Source organism: Micromys minutus (genome assembly GCF_963924665.1).
Source record: "Micromys minutus genome assembly, chromosome: 8".
In the NCBI taxonomy this organism is placed as follows: Eukaryota; Metazoa; Chordata; class Mammalia; order Rodentia; family Muridae; genus Micromys; species Micromys minutus.
Window position 1 is genome coordinate 8,487,456 of NC_137977.1, and position 14,511 is coordinate 8,501,966.

Genomic DNA, 14,511 nt, shown 5'->3' on the forward strand with positions numbered 1-14,511 from the left:
GCTTTCCTTTTGTTGTTTGTTTTAGGGGACTAAGACAACATTGGGTATTTTCTTGGAATTTAATAACCTGCCCGTGGGAGCTGCGACTGGTAATAGAGTCAGTGAACCTGGAAGAAGATTGCAACATTAAATGGCTACTGAAGTAAAGCACTATCAGTGTGGCAACTAGACGCTGTGATCTTTTGAGCCCAGCTGTACTACCTTGCACTAAACCTAAATAGGTTATATTGTAGCCAGTGGCCTGCCATAAAGAATGAGTCACTTCCTGTTTTCATAAAACTTCTGGCTATCTTTGCGACGCCTTTCAACTCTGCTCGATCTGAAAGGGACGAGAAGGAAAGGGTGAAAGAGGTTGAAACACAGGTGCTTCACAAATATGTGACCACAAAGAGTCCAAGCAGTAAAGAGAACAGTACACATTAGGGGCCCTGGGCACAGAGACCATACAGAAGAGTCTCTTCACCCTTTTCCTGTCTCTCCTCTTCCTCCTCAGTACTTGTGGAGTTAACAAACTCTACAAATGTAATCATCTAACTGGCTTTGAGGAGAATTTGAAGTCTGCTCACATGAGGAAAGGACAGAGAGGATCAGACGAAGGCAGTGTGGGTGTTTGATCTCACCTGCTGGAGAACCCAGTGTTCCTCCAATCAGCTTAAGTCCTTTAGGTCCTGATCCATAACAAAACCCAGACAGATAGGCGGCTAAGGGCAGCCACCAACCCCTGAGCAAGCCAGCCACCAGCCCTCTGAAACCAGCCTGCCTCACACCACAACCAGAAAGAAGACCCTGCCACGCATAAAAATAAATATTTGTGTTTCAAACTAGATAAATGATGTTTGGTATAGCTTAATATTATTAACTAATAGACCTGAGATATATCCATACATTTGACTATATGAGTGAACATTTAGAAAAGGAATGGTGGAATGTTGTTGTTGACCTAACACAATATATTGTGTTATATATACTAGATTCTTACTGGGATAGACACACGCATGTGCATTTTGTCAACTAAGACAACTGTCATGATGAATCAAACAAACACAAGTATGTGTTCATCGTATCAGAGTTCTGGTGTGATTTAAAAGTCTAATATTCACGGAAGCATAATTACAAACTTGTTTATTTAAAAACAGGTATGTCATAGGGCATGATGCAGGTAGCTGGCTAAGAGTTGATTCGCGGACTGGTGAGATACAGTTTTCTAGGGAATTTGACATGAAGTCAAAATATATTACGGATGGGATATATGCAGCAGAGATCCTGGCTATAGACGGTAAGAATTTCTTTTCAAATATTTCAATATGACTAATATATGAATACACTTATGTGAACTATTATTAATACAACTATTCTAATGTTGGTAGTTGTACCAGTCAAATCTTATGATTTAATGGTATAAATGAAACTTAAAACATAAAGTTTTAAGCATGTTAAATTAAGAACTAAACTTATCAAACTTAAAAAAAATAGAATTTAAGTGTATACATAACCATAAATTATACTAAGGCTAAAATTTATCTCACTTAGTCCCATATCAGAATTATGTTTAGTTTATAATATGAAGCATAAATGTTAGATATTGTATAAATAAAAGTATGTTTCTATTTATGACCACATAACTTGAGTATGGCTGATCTCACTTGTGGAGTATATGAGGAATGCTTCCTCACCGTCAAGATTACGAACTGTGCCCAAAGTTTATTCCAAGGTCACCTTGGTGGGAGGCAGTAACAGTGAGCCCTAGAGCACATTTACTTCAGTCCCAGAACTAGGCTACAATGAGAAACCTGCCTATTGCTTAAGTAGACAACACTGTCTATAGTAAGATGTTCTTGGTCAAGAAAGCTTCCAGTGACTCAAATTCTACCATCTTTAAGCAAAAATTGACCCACTTCCTTCAAAGAAAAATCAATGACATAGTCCTTTTGGAGAATAGCAACAGGAATCTGTTTATTTGTCGATGACCAATGATTTTTCAGAACTGTACCTAGGAAGCCAGCTGCTACAGAGCAAACAACGTGAAGTCAGTAAGAAACAAGAAAGATGTCTCAACTGTATCTCTAAAGAAGTCTGAGGAGGTTGGGTAGTAAACGGCTCTATCTGACCTTTACCATATTCAGAGAGAAAGGCGAGTGGCTCAGTGTTTGCCTCAGGGAAGTCAGAGGTAGTGGTTAGGCTCAGAGAGAAAGGTGAAGCTCTATCAGAACACTTCCAAGGTGAATGACTAAATGCAAGGCTCAAAAAAACAAAAGCACAATAAAGTCCAAGAAATGAGCCACAAGTTCCTGACTTCATCTGGAGTACCTCTTTCAGGTCAGGTCAGTTACAGATCTAACATTTTCTTTCTTATTTTCATCATTCTGGAAGGCTATTGTTTTTTCCAAAACAGAGTCTAACCATGCTGATCATACCTTAACCATATGTGAAAATCTGAAATAAGTAGAACAAAAAGATAAAAGAAAAGAAAGTGTTACCAAAATGCACCAAAAGATTACAAAGGGTTTTGCTTACCTAAGCACAGGGTCCATGTAGGCAGAGGGCAGAGGCATCTGGGTGGGTTTCTTTAAGCCAGAATGTGTACACAGCAAGCAAGAAGGTGGAAGCCCTTTATAACAACAGCTTCCATGCTGGTTAGCAAATCACAAGGCCACAAGTCAGCCACAGAGAGCCAAAGAATGAGAAATAGAAGCAGCTATGGAACTACATGCTGTGTCTCTAATCGAGAGTAAGCAAACAGGCACTTCACAAAGTCTCATGATGATAAACTATGGGAACAGAATCACTTGTGATAAGGATAGGCCCTTAATTTACCATCACTTACGTGTCCAGAAGCATCTTTGGGGTAGGCAAGATGGCTCCGTGAGTAAATGTCCTTGCTGCCAATCCTGATGACCTGAGTTCTAGCGCTAGGCCTCGTGTGATGGAAGTAGAGAATCAACTACTGCAAGTTGTCCTTTGACCTTCATGTACTCACAATGGCCCACACACAGACACATGAACACACACACACACACACAGATACACACACATATACGAGCACACGCACAGACACACATACAAATAAATGAATGAATAAATAAATGAAATAAAATACTACCCTTAAAATAAGTGTGCTAACAGCATCTTGTAACATGGTTTAGCTAGTTAACCTAGAGACAGAAGATAACAGCTTGAGTTCCCAAATGAGAAAATCAAGGTTCCTTACGGGGTAAAAACAATACTTTATTCAATGTAACACGACACAAAATAGGAAGTGGACGTCACTGAGACTCCAGTTTTTATCTCCTGCCTTTTCAAATAAGCTATACTTACCAATACTTTGTTTCAAGTAGATTAGAGGGAAAGTTAATATTTTTTCCTAGAAGAGTCATTACAGAGAGAAATAAACAAAATTTCTTATCAACAAAAAAATAACATCATGCAAGCAATTATTTAAACCCCCCCCCACAAGAGTTATGAATACCGAGCCATGCACAGAGCTTGTCAGACCCTGAATGGGGACGTTGACAGCTGCTGCGGGGTCTGCCTCATTAGGGCATGATGAGAGGAGCAGAGGATGAACGTTCTTTGAAGGACATGCTATCGTCCATCCTATGTCCATTGAGACCAATGGGTGGCAGAGAAAACACATCTGCAAGAGTGAACAGTGTACACACTAGAAGAAAGGCTGGAAGGATGCTAGCAAAGCCACCATGACTGGAGCAACCCATCACTCACACTAGTCACACTTCCTGTCATCAATGTGGGACATGGAATCTTCTTCCTGACATCCCTAACTCCCATGATGCTTTCCTTTCCAGATGGCTTGGGAAGAACAGCTACAGGAACCATATGCATTGAGGTGCCTGATGCCAATGATTACTGTCCCATCATTTATGCAGAAAGTAGAAGTGTTTGCACCTACTCTTCGTCTGTCAGGATCTACGTCAGTGACCATTCTTTCGGGTCTCCCTTCACCTTCTGTGTAGTGGACGAGTCACCAGACACAGCTAACATATGGGATATCAGGTCCATCAATGGTAAGTAGACTGCAAAGGTGCTCACACTCAAATGCCCAAAGCAAAGCAATGACCAATTATAGTCCAGTAGTCAAACACAATGCAATGTCTCTTTCTATGACATAGTTTTTTTTATTATATTATTTAATATAATAAAATTTTAAATTAAAAGCCAGGCAGCAATGGTACATACCATTGATCCCATCACTTGGAAGGCAGAGGCAAATGGGTCTCTGTGGGTCCAAGACCAGCCTGGTCAACAGAGTTGAGTTCCAGGACTGCTAGGGCTACAAAATGAAATCCTGTCTCAAAAATAATTTATACACACACACACCTTTCAAATATACTATATTAAACATTTGTGGGTGGGGAAAATCAGCCTAAAATGTCAAAATATTTCAATATTGCAGTTAGAAACTATAGGATGTAAATATCAGCTAACTCATCATTTATTCATGTAGGCAGTAATCCAATGTTTAATCCCTTGAAATAAACAAGTAATTTGACTAATGCCAAAGGTCACACTTCCCCACTTTAGATAATTCCAGGCAAATCCACAGATGTCTCTCTAATCTTCCTGTCCTGAAAATACTTGCTTTCTTCTCATCAATGATGTTTTTTTCTAATGAGCTATTTGTTCATTCTTATTTATAAAGGTAAAAATTTGAACCCAAGTTGTCAAATGTTACAGAAAGAGTTGAGCCAACCATGGGACATGTCACTAAGATGTGGTACTCTTGGATGTGGCAGCACATGCTACAATTGATGACAAGAGTCCCTGATAGAGAGGAAAATAAGTTTGGAGTATGACCCTCTCTGTACGCTGAACATTCAACTCTGACCTTAAAGACACCGAACTTGGAGAGAGGAGCTGAGTCTGCCTAGGGCATCAGGAAGGCTTCCTTCTGGGGAATTTCAACCTGTTCCTCTATCTTCCTTGTTCTCTAGGAACTTCTGCAATCCTTATGACTGAGCAGACTTTGTCTCCAGGACCCTACCAGATTCCCATTATCGTGAAGGACAGTCACAACAGAGCATGCGAATTGCCACAGACCGTGCTGTTAGATGCCTGTATTTGCGATGACCACCGTGTGTGCTTGCACTCCAGTACCACAGGCATCTACGGTGCGGACACCACCTGGGTGACTGATGATCTCTATGGAACCGTCACCGATGATGGAGTTAGGCAGTCAAACGTCGGACTTGGCCCAGCGGGCATTGGCATGATTATTTTGGGGCTTTTGCTACTGCTCTGTAAGTACTACAGAGTCTCTTAGACACACTGAGATTGTTAAATTCACTTGACCATTTCTTTCGGGTATCTGTAGCTGCCTTGGGGCTTTATAAAAATGATTCAAAGTAGAAAGGCAGGAACAAATACCTCAAAGGAGGTAAATTGTGGAATTGTTTACAGACATGAATTTAAACAGGGCCCTGACCTTGAGGGTTTTTCTTAACTTAGAATGGTGATCTAAAAGACAATCTAGGGTAAAGAAGCAGCCCTGAGCTATAGCCAGGTGTGATATTGAAAGCCATTAGTCAGTGAGGCCTCTGGGCTCAATCCTGAACATCAGCAAAATAACAAACATCAGGCTGGAAAGAGAGATTGAAGGACTGAATGCAAGGAGGAAGTAGAAATTGAAAAGGAGAAGGGGCTTCATGGAGGCACTTAGGTAACATGCCTGGAGCAGTAAGTGTTCTGGGCTTTGGCTCCAGGCAATGAGGGATCAGTGGTTACTGGGCTCTTGGATGAGCTGCTCCCTCTGATAAAGCAGGATGCAGGGAGCTCAGTTTCAAGAAACTCTAGACTCTACCCTAAGACCCTGGTCCTAGGAATGTCAAAGCCCTGAGCAAAACTCTCAGAAGGCAGCTTGCCTTCCCTGTGCTTTATTTTCAAACATATGGGTCTTCGAAACAGAGTTCAGTTAGGTATTTTAGACTGCCCCTAAAATACTTAGAATTTATGGGGAATTTAACACTGGGTCCTTAATCAAAATGATTAAACTATATTGCTGATATGGATTTGTGAATGAGCATAAATTAAAACATTGTCATTTTGAGATATAAGAAAGTAGTGTCTGTTGTTTGGACAGACTTTCTTAAAATGACAGATGAATTTGCAAGGTTATACAAAAATTATGAATGATTCTCAAAATGTCTTTAGAAATGTCCCAAAACCTGACCTATGTTGGAAGTCATGATAAACAACTTTTAAGTCAGTAGTTCTCAACCCTAGACACACATAAGAATTATTGAGATGTCTTTACAATGATTCATGCCTGTTCATGCCTGACGGGACCTAAGCATTAACACTGAAGGTCCTCCTCCTCTAGGCTTTAAAACTCGGTGTCAACAACATTTGCATCAGGCTACTTATGTATCCTGGGGAAAGGTCAAAATTCAAAATGCAGTTTCTATTGTCTATTGATCTTTCCTTCAGTCTTCTAAAGTTGGGATGTCACATGGGAAACCATCGAAAGTCGAAGGCTGACTGTGTATCTACCAGTCAGGAGTTGCATATTATCCACAGCCATATACAAAAGTTTGTGCATGTAGATATGGAAGACTGAGTCAGAGAAATGAGTTAGAATTCTGACTGTGTAATCGGTTGGCTTAGAAGCCCTGGAATCCAGGGAGAATGGGGATATCTTGGTTAGGGTTTCTGTTGCTACAAGAAAACACCATGAGCAAATGCAAGTTGGAATGGAAAGTGTTTCTTTTCTTACACTTCCACATTACTGTCTATCACTAAAGGAAGTCAAGTCAGGAACTCAAACAGGACAAGAACCTGGGGACAGGAGCCAATACAGACAACATGGAGGGATGCTGCTTACTGGCTTGCTTCCCCTAGCTTGCTCCGCCTGCCTTCCTACAGAACTAAGACCTAACAGGCTAGGGATGGCAGTAGCCAAAATAGGCTTGGACTTCTCTTGTTGATCACTAACTGATAAAATGTCTTGCAGCTGGATCTCATGGAGACAGTTTTTTTTTTTTTTTTTTCAAAATGAGGCTTCATTCTCTCTGATGACCTTAGCTTGTGTCAAGTTGACAAACAAAACCAGCCAGTTCAGGAGCCTTTCTTTCAAATCAGTTAGTAGAGAATCTAGATTACAGAGGCTCACGCCTCTCTGATTTCAGCTTTCAAGTCCCTAGTGGTTTGGTGTTTTGTGTTTATAAAGATGGACAGTCACATTTGATACTTCATTCTCTGGGGAGGCAGTATCTGATACATGTTTGCCTTTGTATTTATCTCTTTGGTTACAACTATGGTACCTCAGAAACAAGTGACTTTCTAACCTGGGCAGTTGAGATTAACTCTCATTACTTTCTTGGCCAGTGTCACCCCTTCTACTGCTCATGTGTTGCTGCAAGCGAAGACAGCCAGAAGGCCTGGGGACAAGGTTTGCCCCTGTGCCTGAGGGAGGCGAAGGAGTGATGCAGCCCTGGAGAATAGAGGGGGCTCATCCCGAAGACAGGGTGAGTGGACCGCATCTCTCCATGGAAGTGCATGGTTTCCCTGGGAATTCAGCCAGCCTTGACAATTTCATGAAAGGCAAAGTAAATGGGTCTCAATGTTTAGAATGTGAAATATTTATTTTAAAATCTTTTTTTTCAGGATGTGTCAAATATATGTGTGCCCATGACAGCCTCTAATACCCAAGACCGCATTGATTCCTCTGGTCAGTTGACAACCAATTCTGTTTCCTTTTCTAAGGTTTATGAAAGTATCCTATCAAAAATCTCAAGTTAATGTGCCTTATACATTAGCATATATAAGAATAAGAGTGCATTTAGACTGCAAGTGACATGAGTGAGGTGCACTCAATTTTTCTATCTAAAGTTACAGTCAAGCATAGTATAATGCAACAATTTAACAAGCACATCTGGAATCATAATTAGAGTTTTGTTTCTAATAAAGCGCTGTCACTTATCAGTAAGAATTTTCTAGAAAGTCCCCCCTCCTTGGATCTAGTCCTTGGAAGGAAGGCAACAATGGTACTTATATAATTGATATGTAATGTGATTTTTTAAAAATTTACACAGCATTAATGTAAATATTATAATGACATATATGTTATATGAAATATATAACCATGCAGGTGTTAGATATGATAGGTGGATGGATAGATGGATTGGTGGATGGATGGATGAATGGATGGGTGGATAGATGGATGGATGGATAGATGGATGGATGGATAGATGGATGGATGGATGGATGGATGGGTGAATAGGTGAGTGAGTGGATGGATGAATGGATGGGTGGATGGATGGATGGATGGATGGATGGATGGATGGATGGATGGAAGGAAGGATGGATGGATGCATGGATGGATGGATGGATAAATGGATGGGTAGGTGGGTAGTTTTTTCAGTGTGCTACAATGTACATAATTAAAGTAGTGCCTGGTTACAGTAATAAATATCTATAATAAAAGTTTAATGGTTATTTACAGGAAAGGGAAGAAAAGAAAAGCAGTAAATGTGTTCTTTGAATACTCTTTAAATTCACATGTACTTTTCCCACACCAGTGTCATACATTCTGCCAACTTAACCAGTCCTACACAGCACAGAAAACTTCAAAGTACCTCACAATTGGAAATGACTGATCCAAGCAGATTGTCCAGTTCTAGAGCAGATATGAGCATTTCCAGAGATGAATCTTTAGTACCCATCACCTAGTACTCTCCACACAAAGAGTATGCATGGTTCCTGAGTGAGTCAGCTCTCCAGTGCACGTGCAAATGAGGATAGAGATTTGGCTGCTGAAAACAGACTTGCTTGGGGGTGGGAGATAGGTTGCACCCCCATCAAAGAGACTAGGGAATAGAGACTGCTGTGCCTGAACAGACCGAGTGCCTCCCTCTACATTCTGTGTCTTTATATAGCCAGGCGAAGGTTGTGTGCATGAAAATGAACCATATCCCATAGCTGTCTCCCTCTGTGACACTTAACATTTGTCAAGTCAGAAAACTCTATTTATAATCAGTGTGGCTCATTACCCAGCTTTTTAAAACCATTTCTGTGTTTTGCTGGTAGTGAAGGAGAGGCTGACAGTGTTCTGTGTGCACAAACCAGGTAACTTGAACATTGTCATGGCAACACCCTGTCTTTCCAGAAATCTACACCAATACTTATGCTGGTGGAGGAACGGTGGAAGGGGGAGTGTCCGGAGTGGAGCTCAATACAGGTGTTGGGACAGCTGCAGGCATAGTGGCTGGAGGAGCATCAGGGACCCTGAGGAAGAGGAGTTCAACTATAGGAACTCTTCGGGAATACCAAGACACTGGCATGAACATGGCCTTCCTGGACAGCTACTTTTCTGAGGTAAACCTCTTGCAGTTTACACACAGAAACTTGGAAAGAATAACTGTAGGACTGGAAATATATTTAATTGATTTTTAACCCTATCCCAATCTCATATAAAAATTTTTAAATTTTTTTTTCAGTTCTTAAAAGACATAAAACCAATTTATAGCAGTGTTTCATAATTCACCATTATGAGAAAAAAAACATCTCCCATCATCCCCTACTTCCCTTTTCTTAACATCTATCTCTATCTTTACATATGCTTTTTTTCCAAATTGGTCTAATGTATCTCATTACAGACATATTTGGAGACTAGCAAGATGGCCCAACACGTTTAGTGTTTCAGGCCCAGCCCAACAGCCTACGTTCGATCCCCAGGATCTGCTTCTTATTAGGAAAGAACCAACCTAAAAGTTGTCGTCTGGGGTCTATGGAGCACACGTATTTGCACATATGCAAACAAATAAATAAATGCATAAGTGTAAAAACCTTTTTTGAAATAATATTTTAAACAGAACTGAAGAAATCTTATCTCTAGGTGACCTCAGAAACAAAAAAGAAACATAAATCAAAAAAATTGAACATTACCTGATTCAAAACACAACAAAATATGTGGTATCATTTATTACTTTTAAAATTAGGGAAACTCGAACATATTTCTCAAGTTCTATACCCCATTAACTCACACAATGATCTCTATTTTAAAACCCAGTAATTTAGTAGTACATCAAAATATTGTCTCATTTCTTAATTTAGTCCACAAAAATCTTTAGGTCAGGTTCTCTGAAGCATTGCTATTACTCCTCCCTGGTTGATGGAAAAAAGAAAAAAAAAACACCTCTAATTCTCTGTTTTTCCTCCCATCTTAGAAAGCATATGCATACGCAGATGAAGATGAAGGCCGACCAGCCAATGACTGCCTGCTCATTTATGATCATGAAGGAGCTGGGTCACCCGTGGGCTCCATTGGCTGTTGCAGTTGGATTGTGGATGACTTGGATGAAAGCTACATGGAGACTTTAGACCCAAAGTTCAGGACTCTAGCTGAAATCTGCTTGGACACAGAGATTGAGCCATTCCCTTCACACCAGGCCTGTATACCCATCAGCACTGACCTCCCTCTGCTGGGGCCTAATTACTTTGTCAATGAATCTTCAGGAATGACTCTCTCCGAGGCTGAATTCCAAGCAGAAATGGCAGCAGCCTCTGAACCCATGATTCATGGGGACATCATAGTGACCGAAACCTACACTGCTGCTGACCCATGTGTACAACCCACGACGATTGTTTTTGACTCTCAGCTTCCGCCCAATGTAGTCGTGACCGAAACCGTAATGGCACCTGTCTATGATGTTCAGGGGAACATTTGTGTGCCTGCGGAGATAGCCAACACGCACAACGTATACTACGCTGAGAGAGTGGTGGCTAGCCCTGGGATGCCCGACATGGGCAGCGGTACCATGAGTGATGCGTGTATAGGACCAGTGATGAGTGGCGGTATTTTGGTAGGGCCAGAAATTCAAGTGACACAAATGATGAGCCCAGACATTCACATAAGCCAAACCACAGGCTCCGCCTCCCCAATGACGTCTCAACACCGAGTAACCAGATACAGCAACATACACTACTCCCGAAAGTAAGTCCTCCACGGAGACTCTGTATTCCAGTGCCCACCAACATCCCATCAAAGACATATAATGTGCCATAGTCAACTCTTTAGCACCCAGCAAACGTTCACACATTCTAAGTTCAACTGGGCTCTTTGATGACAGCCCTATTGGGAGGATAAAAATGACTACACACTTCAAATAAGCCTCTTTTTAGTTCTTTCTGTTTCTCACTAATGGGCCAAAACAAGTACCATAGAACTAAAGGGCTTGTAGCCTTTGGGTGCTGTCTACCAAGTAACATATGCATCATGGTTCCAACCCTAAAGGCCCAAGGCTGAATCAATAACCTAGGAACGATGTTGTACACAGAAGTTGCAAATGAACTTTTATCTGCCATCTTCTACCCATATTTTTCTCTAGAGAAACATTTTGATCATTTTTTTTTAATTCAGGTCAGAGGTGTGTAGTGAAACCCTGCCTCAAAACATAAGAAAGAAAAATCAATTCCTTCAGGATTGCAAGTGTAACTCAATGGCAGGGTTTGTCCAGCATGTAGGTTCGATCTCCAGCACCAGAAAAAAATTAACTGAAACAAGTGAAATGCGAATTTCTGAAAGGAAGGTGGCACATTTGTCAGTTCATACAAATTGTGTTCTCAAAGTGTTTTGCAAGACATGCAGCATTAAGTATTATTATAACACTAAGCATGTCTTATATGAGAAAAGAGTTGAAGGTCGTAAAAACACCTGAGTGTCAAGAGTACTTACTGCTCTTGCAGAGGAACCGGGTTCATTTCCTGGCATCCACACTGTGGCTCACAATCATATGTAACTACATTCTGGGGATCAGATGCCCTCTTCTAGCCCCATTGGGCACAAAACATGAACATGATATACATACACACATGCAATCTAAACATTCAGACACGTAAAATAAATCAACGAGGGAGAGAGAAAGTGAGAGTTGGAGGGGGAGGGAGAGAAAGGGAGGGAGAGAGAGAGGGAGGGAGAGAAAGAGAGAGATGGAGAGAGAGGGAGGGAGAGAAAGAGAAAGAAAGAGAAAGGAATGGAGGAAAGGAGAAAGGAAGAGAAAAAAAGAGAAGTTTGTTAACTAGAAATCCTTCTCAAAAGGATATATAATACATATATTCATAAATATATAGTTATACTTTATTGATTTATATTAATTTAAAATCACAAAAAGAAACAGATCTTGGAAGATATAATAGTATTTTCCCTGTTACAAGGAATTGTTTCCTTTTGCTAATTATGTCAGAAATATGGCATATTGTTTATTCAGTTTCCTTGGCCTGAGTCTTGGAGGTTTTACCTGGCCCCCAGAAGTTTTCCAGACATACATCTATAATGGTTATATTTTTAAGCAATATTTACCTGGAAACTGCCAGGTTTGGAGCCCTGGTCTTAGCTTTATGGATATGGAAGGAAAGCGGACAGACATGCCTGCCTCCAGCTTTGTGCTCATTTCTAGATGAGAGAAACCATGAAGGTATGACGTTGAATGCATCCAGGAATAATTAGGGAACAGCTCGAGGCCATTACAAAGCCGTGGTTCTCTTTCTAACGCTGTGTGTGATGCGGAGAGTGAAACGTGAACAGTAACACAGAACCCTGTTTTCAGTGGGCGTTTGTCTGACCAAGAAACAGAAACTACTTAACTCTGTAAAATATGTAAACTATTCAGTACAGACTGTAATATGACTGGAAAACAATGTAAATGAAAAAAAAAATATCTTTTCAGGGCTGATTCCTTTTGGAAGGAAACAGTGGGAGAAGTTCTTGCTTTGCTTTGCATTGCTTTTTCTTTTTTTTTCTTTTTTCTTATTTTTTTTTTTTTTTTTTTTTTTTACTGTTCAGTTATTTAAAAGCTTTTGCATTCAAGCCTCTACCATGAGCTTTCATTTGATTTTGTATAGAAAAGAAACAGAGAAATAAAGTTACCATAGTGTTTCATTTTTGGTGCAAAACTATGAGCCCTTGTGCAAACCCTCTGACAGTGTTCTGTTACTATAACTGAGTCAAAATGGGGACGAGCTGGGGGCCGCGGAGATGACTGCAGGCAGGCGTGGAAGTTCTTGCTGACAAACCTGATGACCCGATTTTGATCTCCAGAACCCACGTGGTAGAAGGAAGGAACCAGCTCCTTAAAATATGCCCTTAAAAGAAAGAAGAAAATCCAATTTCATCTATTGTGTGAACTGTGCTGTTTGTGAATTGGAACAGAAAGAAGTCTCTTAAAAAGCTGACTTCATGAAGTGTAAGCGCAGAACAGCTAAGACGGGGAGCTGAAGATGCTCTTCCCATCACTGGTCGTTATCCACCCGCACTATTTTCTAATAGTTTGCAAATATCACATACTGTGATAGGCATCGTGAGTTATTCCCATCGAAGGTTCAGCTACATTTCTCTTCTTTATAATTTGGTGAGATCCGCGGGAGAGCCAGTAGCTTTGCTTCCATAGTCATGGACAATACCCGGACATTAGCTGACCCCAGAGTGGCGCCCAGGCACTGAGTTTTGAGGCATATCCTGACATGGACATTTCTCTCTTAAGGCTTATGATCCACTGAACCAATGACTCTAGAAATCAGGAAACAGCTAGTGTATCACTAAAACACCAGTCAGTCAAAACTCAAAACACAGTTGTCAGGTCTAAAGCCTAACAGTGAACCAGCAGAACAAATCACTGAGGTGCCAGTCAGTTTATCAAAGCAGATGCGAAGTTCTCCCGGCATCCCTCAGTTTCTACCTCCTACAGAATATGGATTGCAAACTCTGTCCCCTACCCTGAACTCTGCAGCCCAGGGCTAGCCAGTTTTGGTATGCTGGTCCTCTTCACTCCTTTTGAACTTTTGGCCTCTTGGTCTCCTGGCTCCCCAACCTCCTCACATATTTTGGCTTTGTCTGCTGATTACGTCTGTTCTGAACGCTCTCAGATGTCCCTCTCTCTGGATGTGGTCTTCCTTTTATCTGCAATGAACTTTCTCCTCAGCCATACCGAGAAACAATGATGCTCTTCATTTTAATTACGTTTTTCATTCAACTATAAGATTTAAGAAATAAAGAACAGAATAGACCCAGTCGTGAGAAGAGAAGGCAATGTCTCTGTGAATGTTTTCTTCATTTCCCAATGAAATGGAATTTCCCATTTCCAATCCATGCCATGCTGGGAACTTCCCCCACTGCACACTGTCTGTAGATTCCAGATCAGCGTCTCACTTTCTTTTTCTGCACTAGCAGTCAGCAAGGCTGTTTACTATACTGATGTAGTCAAGGCCTATCATACACAACTCAGGTTTCTGAAATTGATCTTATTTTTGAAGATCTTCTCAGACAAATAAAAAGGAAAAAATATCAAAAGTTGTACAATTTGGTTAGGAAGTAAACTTGAAATAACATTTACATTAAAGGCTTAATAAAGAAACCTAAAACCCTAAGCAATGAATTTTGATAAGTAGGCATAGTATCATATATTTGACTGACATGTGAAATTTTTTGAGGAGACAGAATCATTAATGAACCAACAAACTCTCTTGGAGAAGCCTTGGGTGTAGAGAAAGGAAAGCCTTTAGAGT

General features: G+C 40.6%; 1 protein-coding gene across 1 annotated transcript in view; it reads left to right on the forward strand.

The window, feature by feature from the left end:
• The window catches only part of DSG4 (desmoglein 4), a gene marked incomplete at both ends in the record, with an annotated part of 32,454 nt that extends 21,505 nt beyond the window's left edge, over window positions 1-10,949 (forward strand). The window contains 7 exons of the mRNA XM_080920518.1: window positions 1,137-1,276; window positions 3,804-4,022; window positions 4,950-5,255; window positions 7,339-7,478; window positions 7,618-7,681; window positions 9,119-9,327; window positions 10,179-10,949. Coding sequence (XP_080776644.1) covers window positions 1,137-1,276; window positions 3,804-4,022; window positions 4,950-5,255; window positions 7,339-7,478; window positions 7,618-7,681; window positions 9,119-9,327; window positions 10,179-10,949 — 1,849 coding nt within the window. The remainder of the gene's footprint in view (window positions 1-1,136; window positions 1,277-3,803; window positions 4,023-4,949; window positions 5,256-7,338; window positions 7,479-7,617; window positions 7,682-9,118; window positions 9,328-10,178) is intronic.
• Between the last annotated feature and the right edge of the window lie 3,562 nt (window positions 10,950-14,511).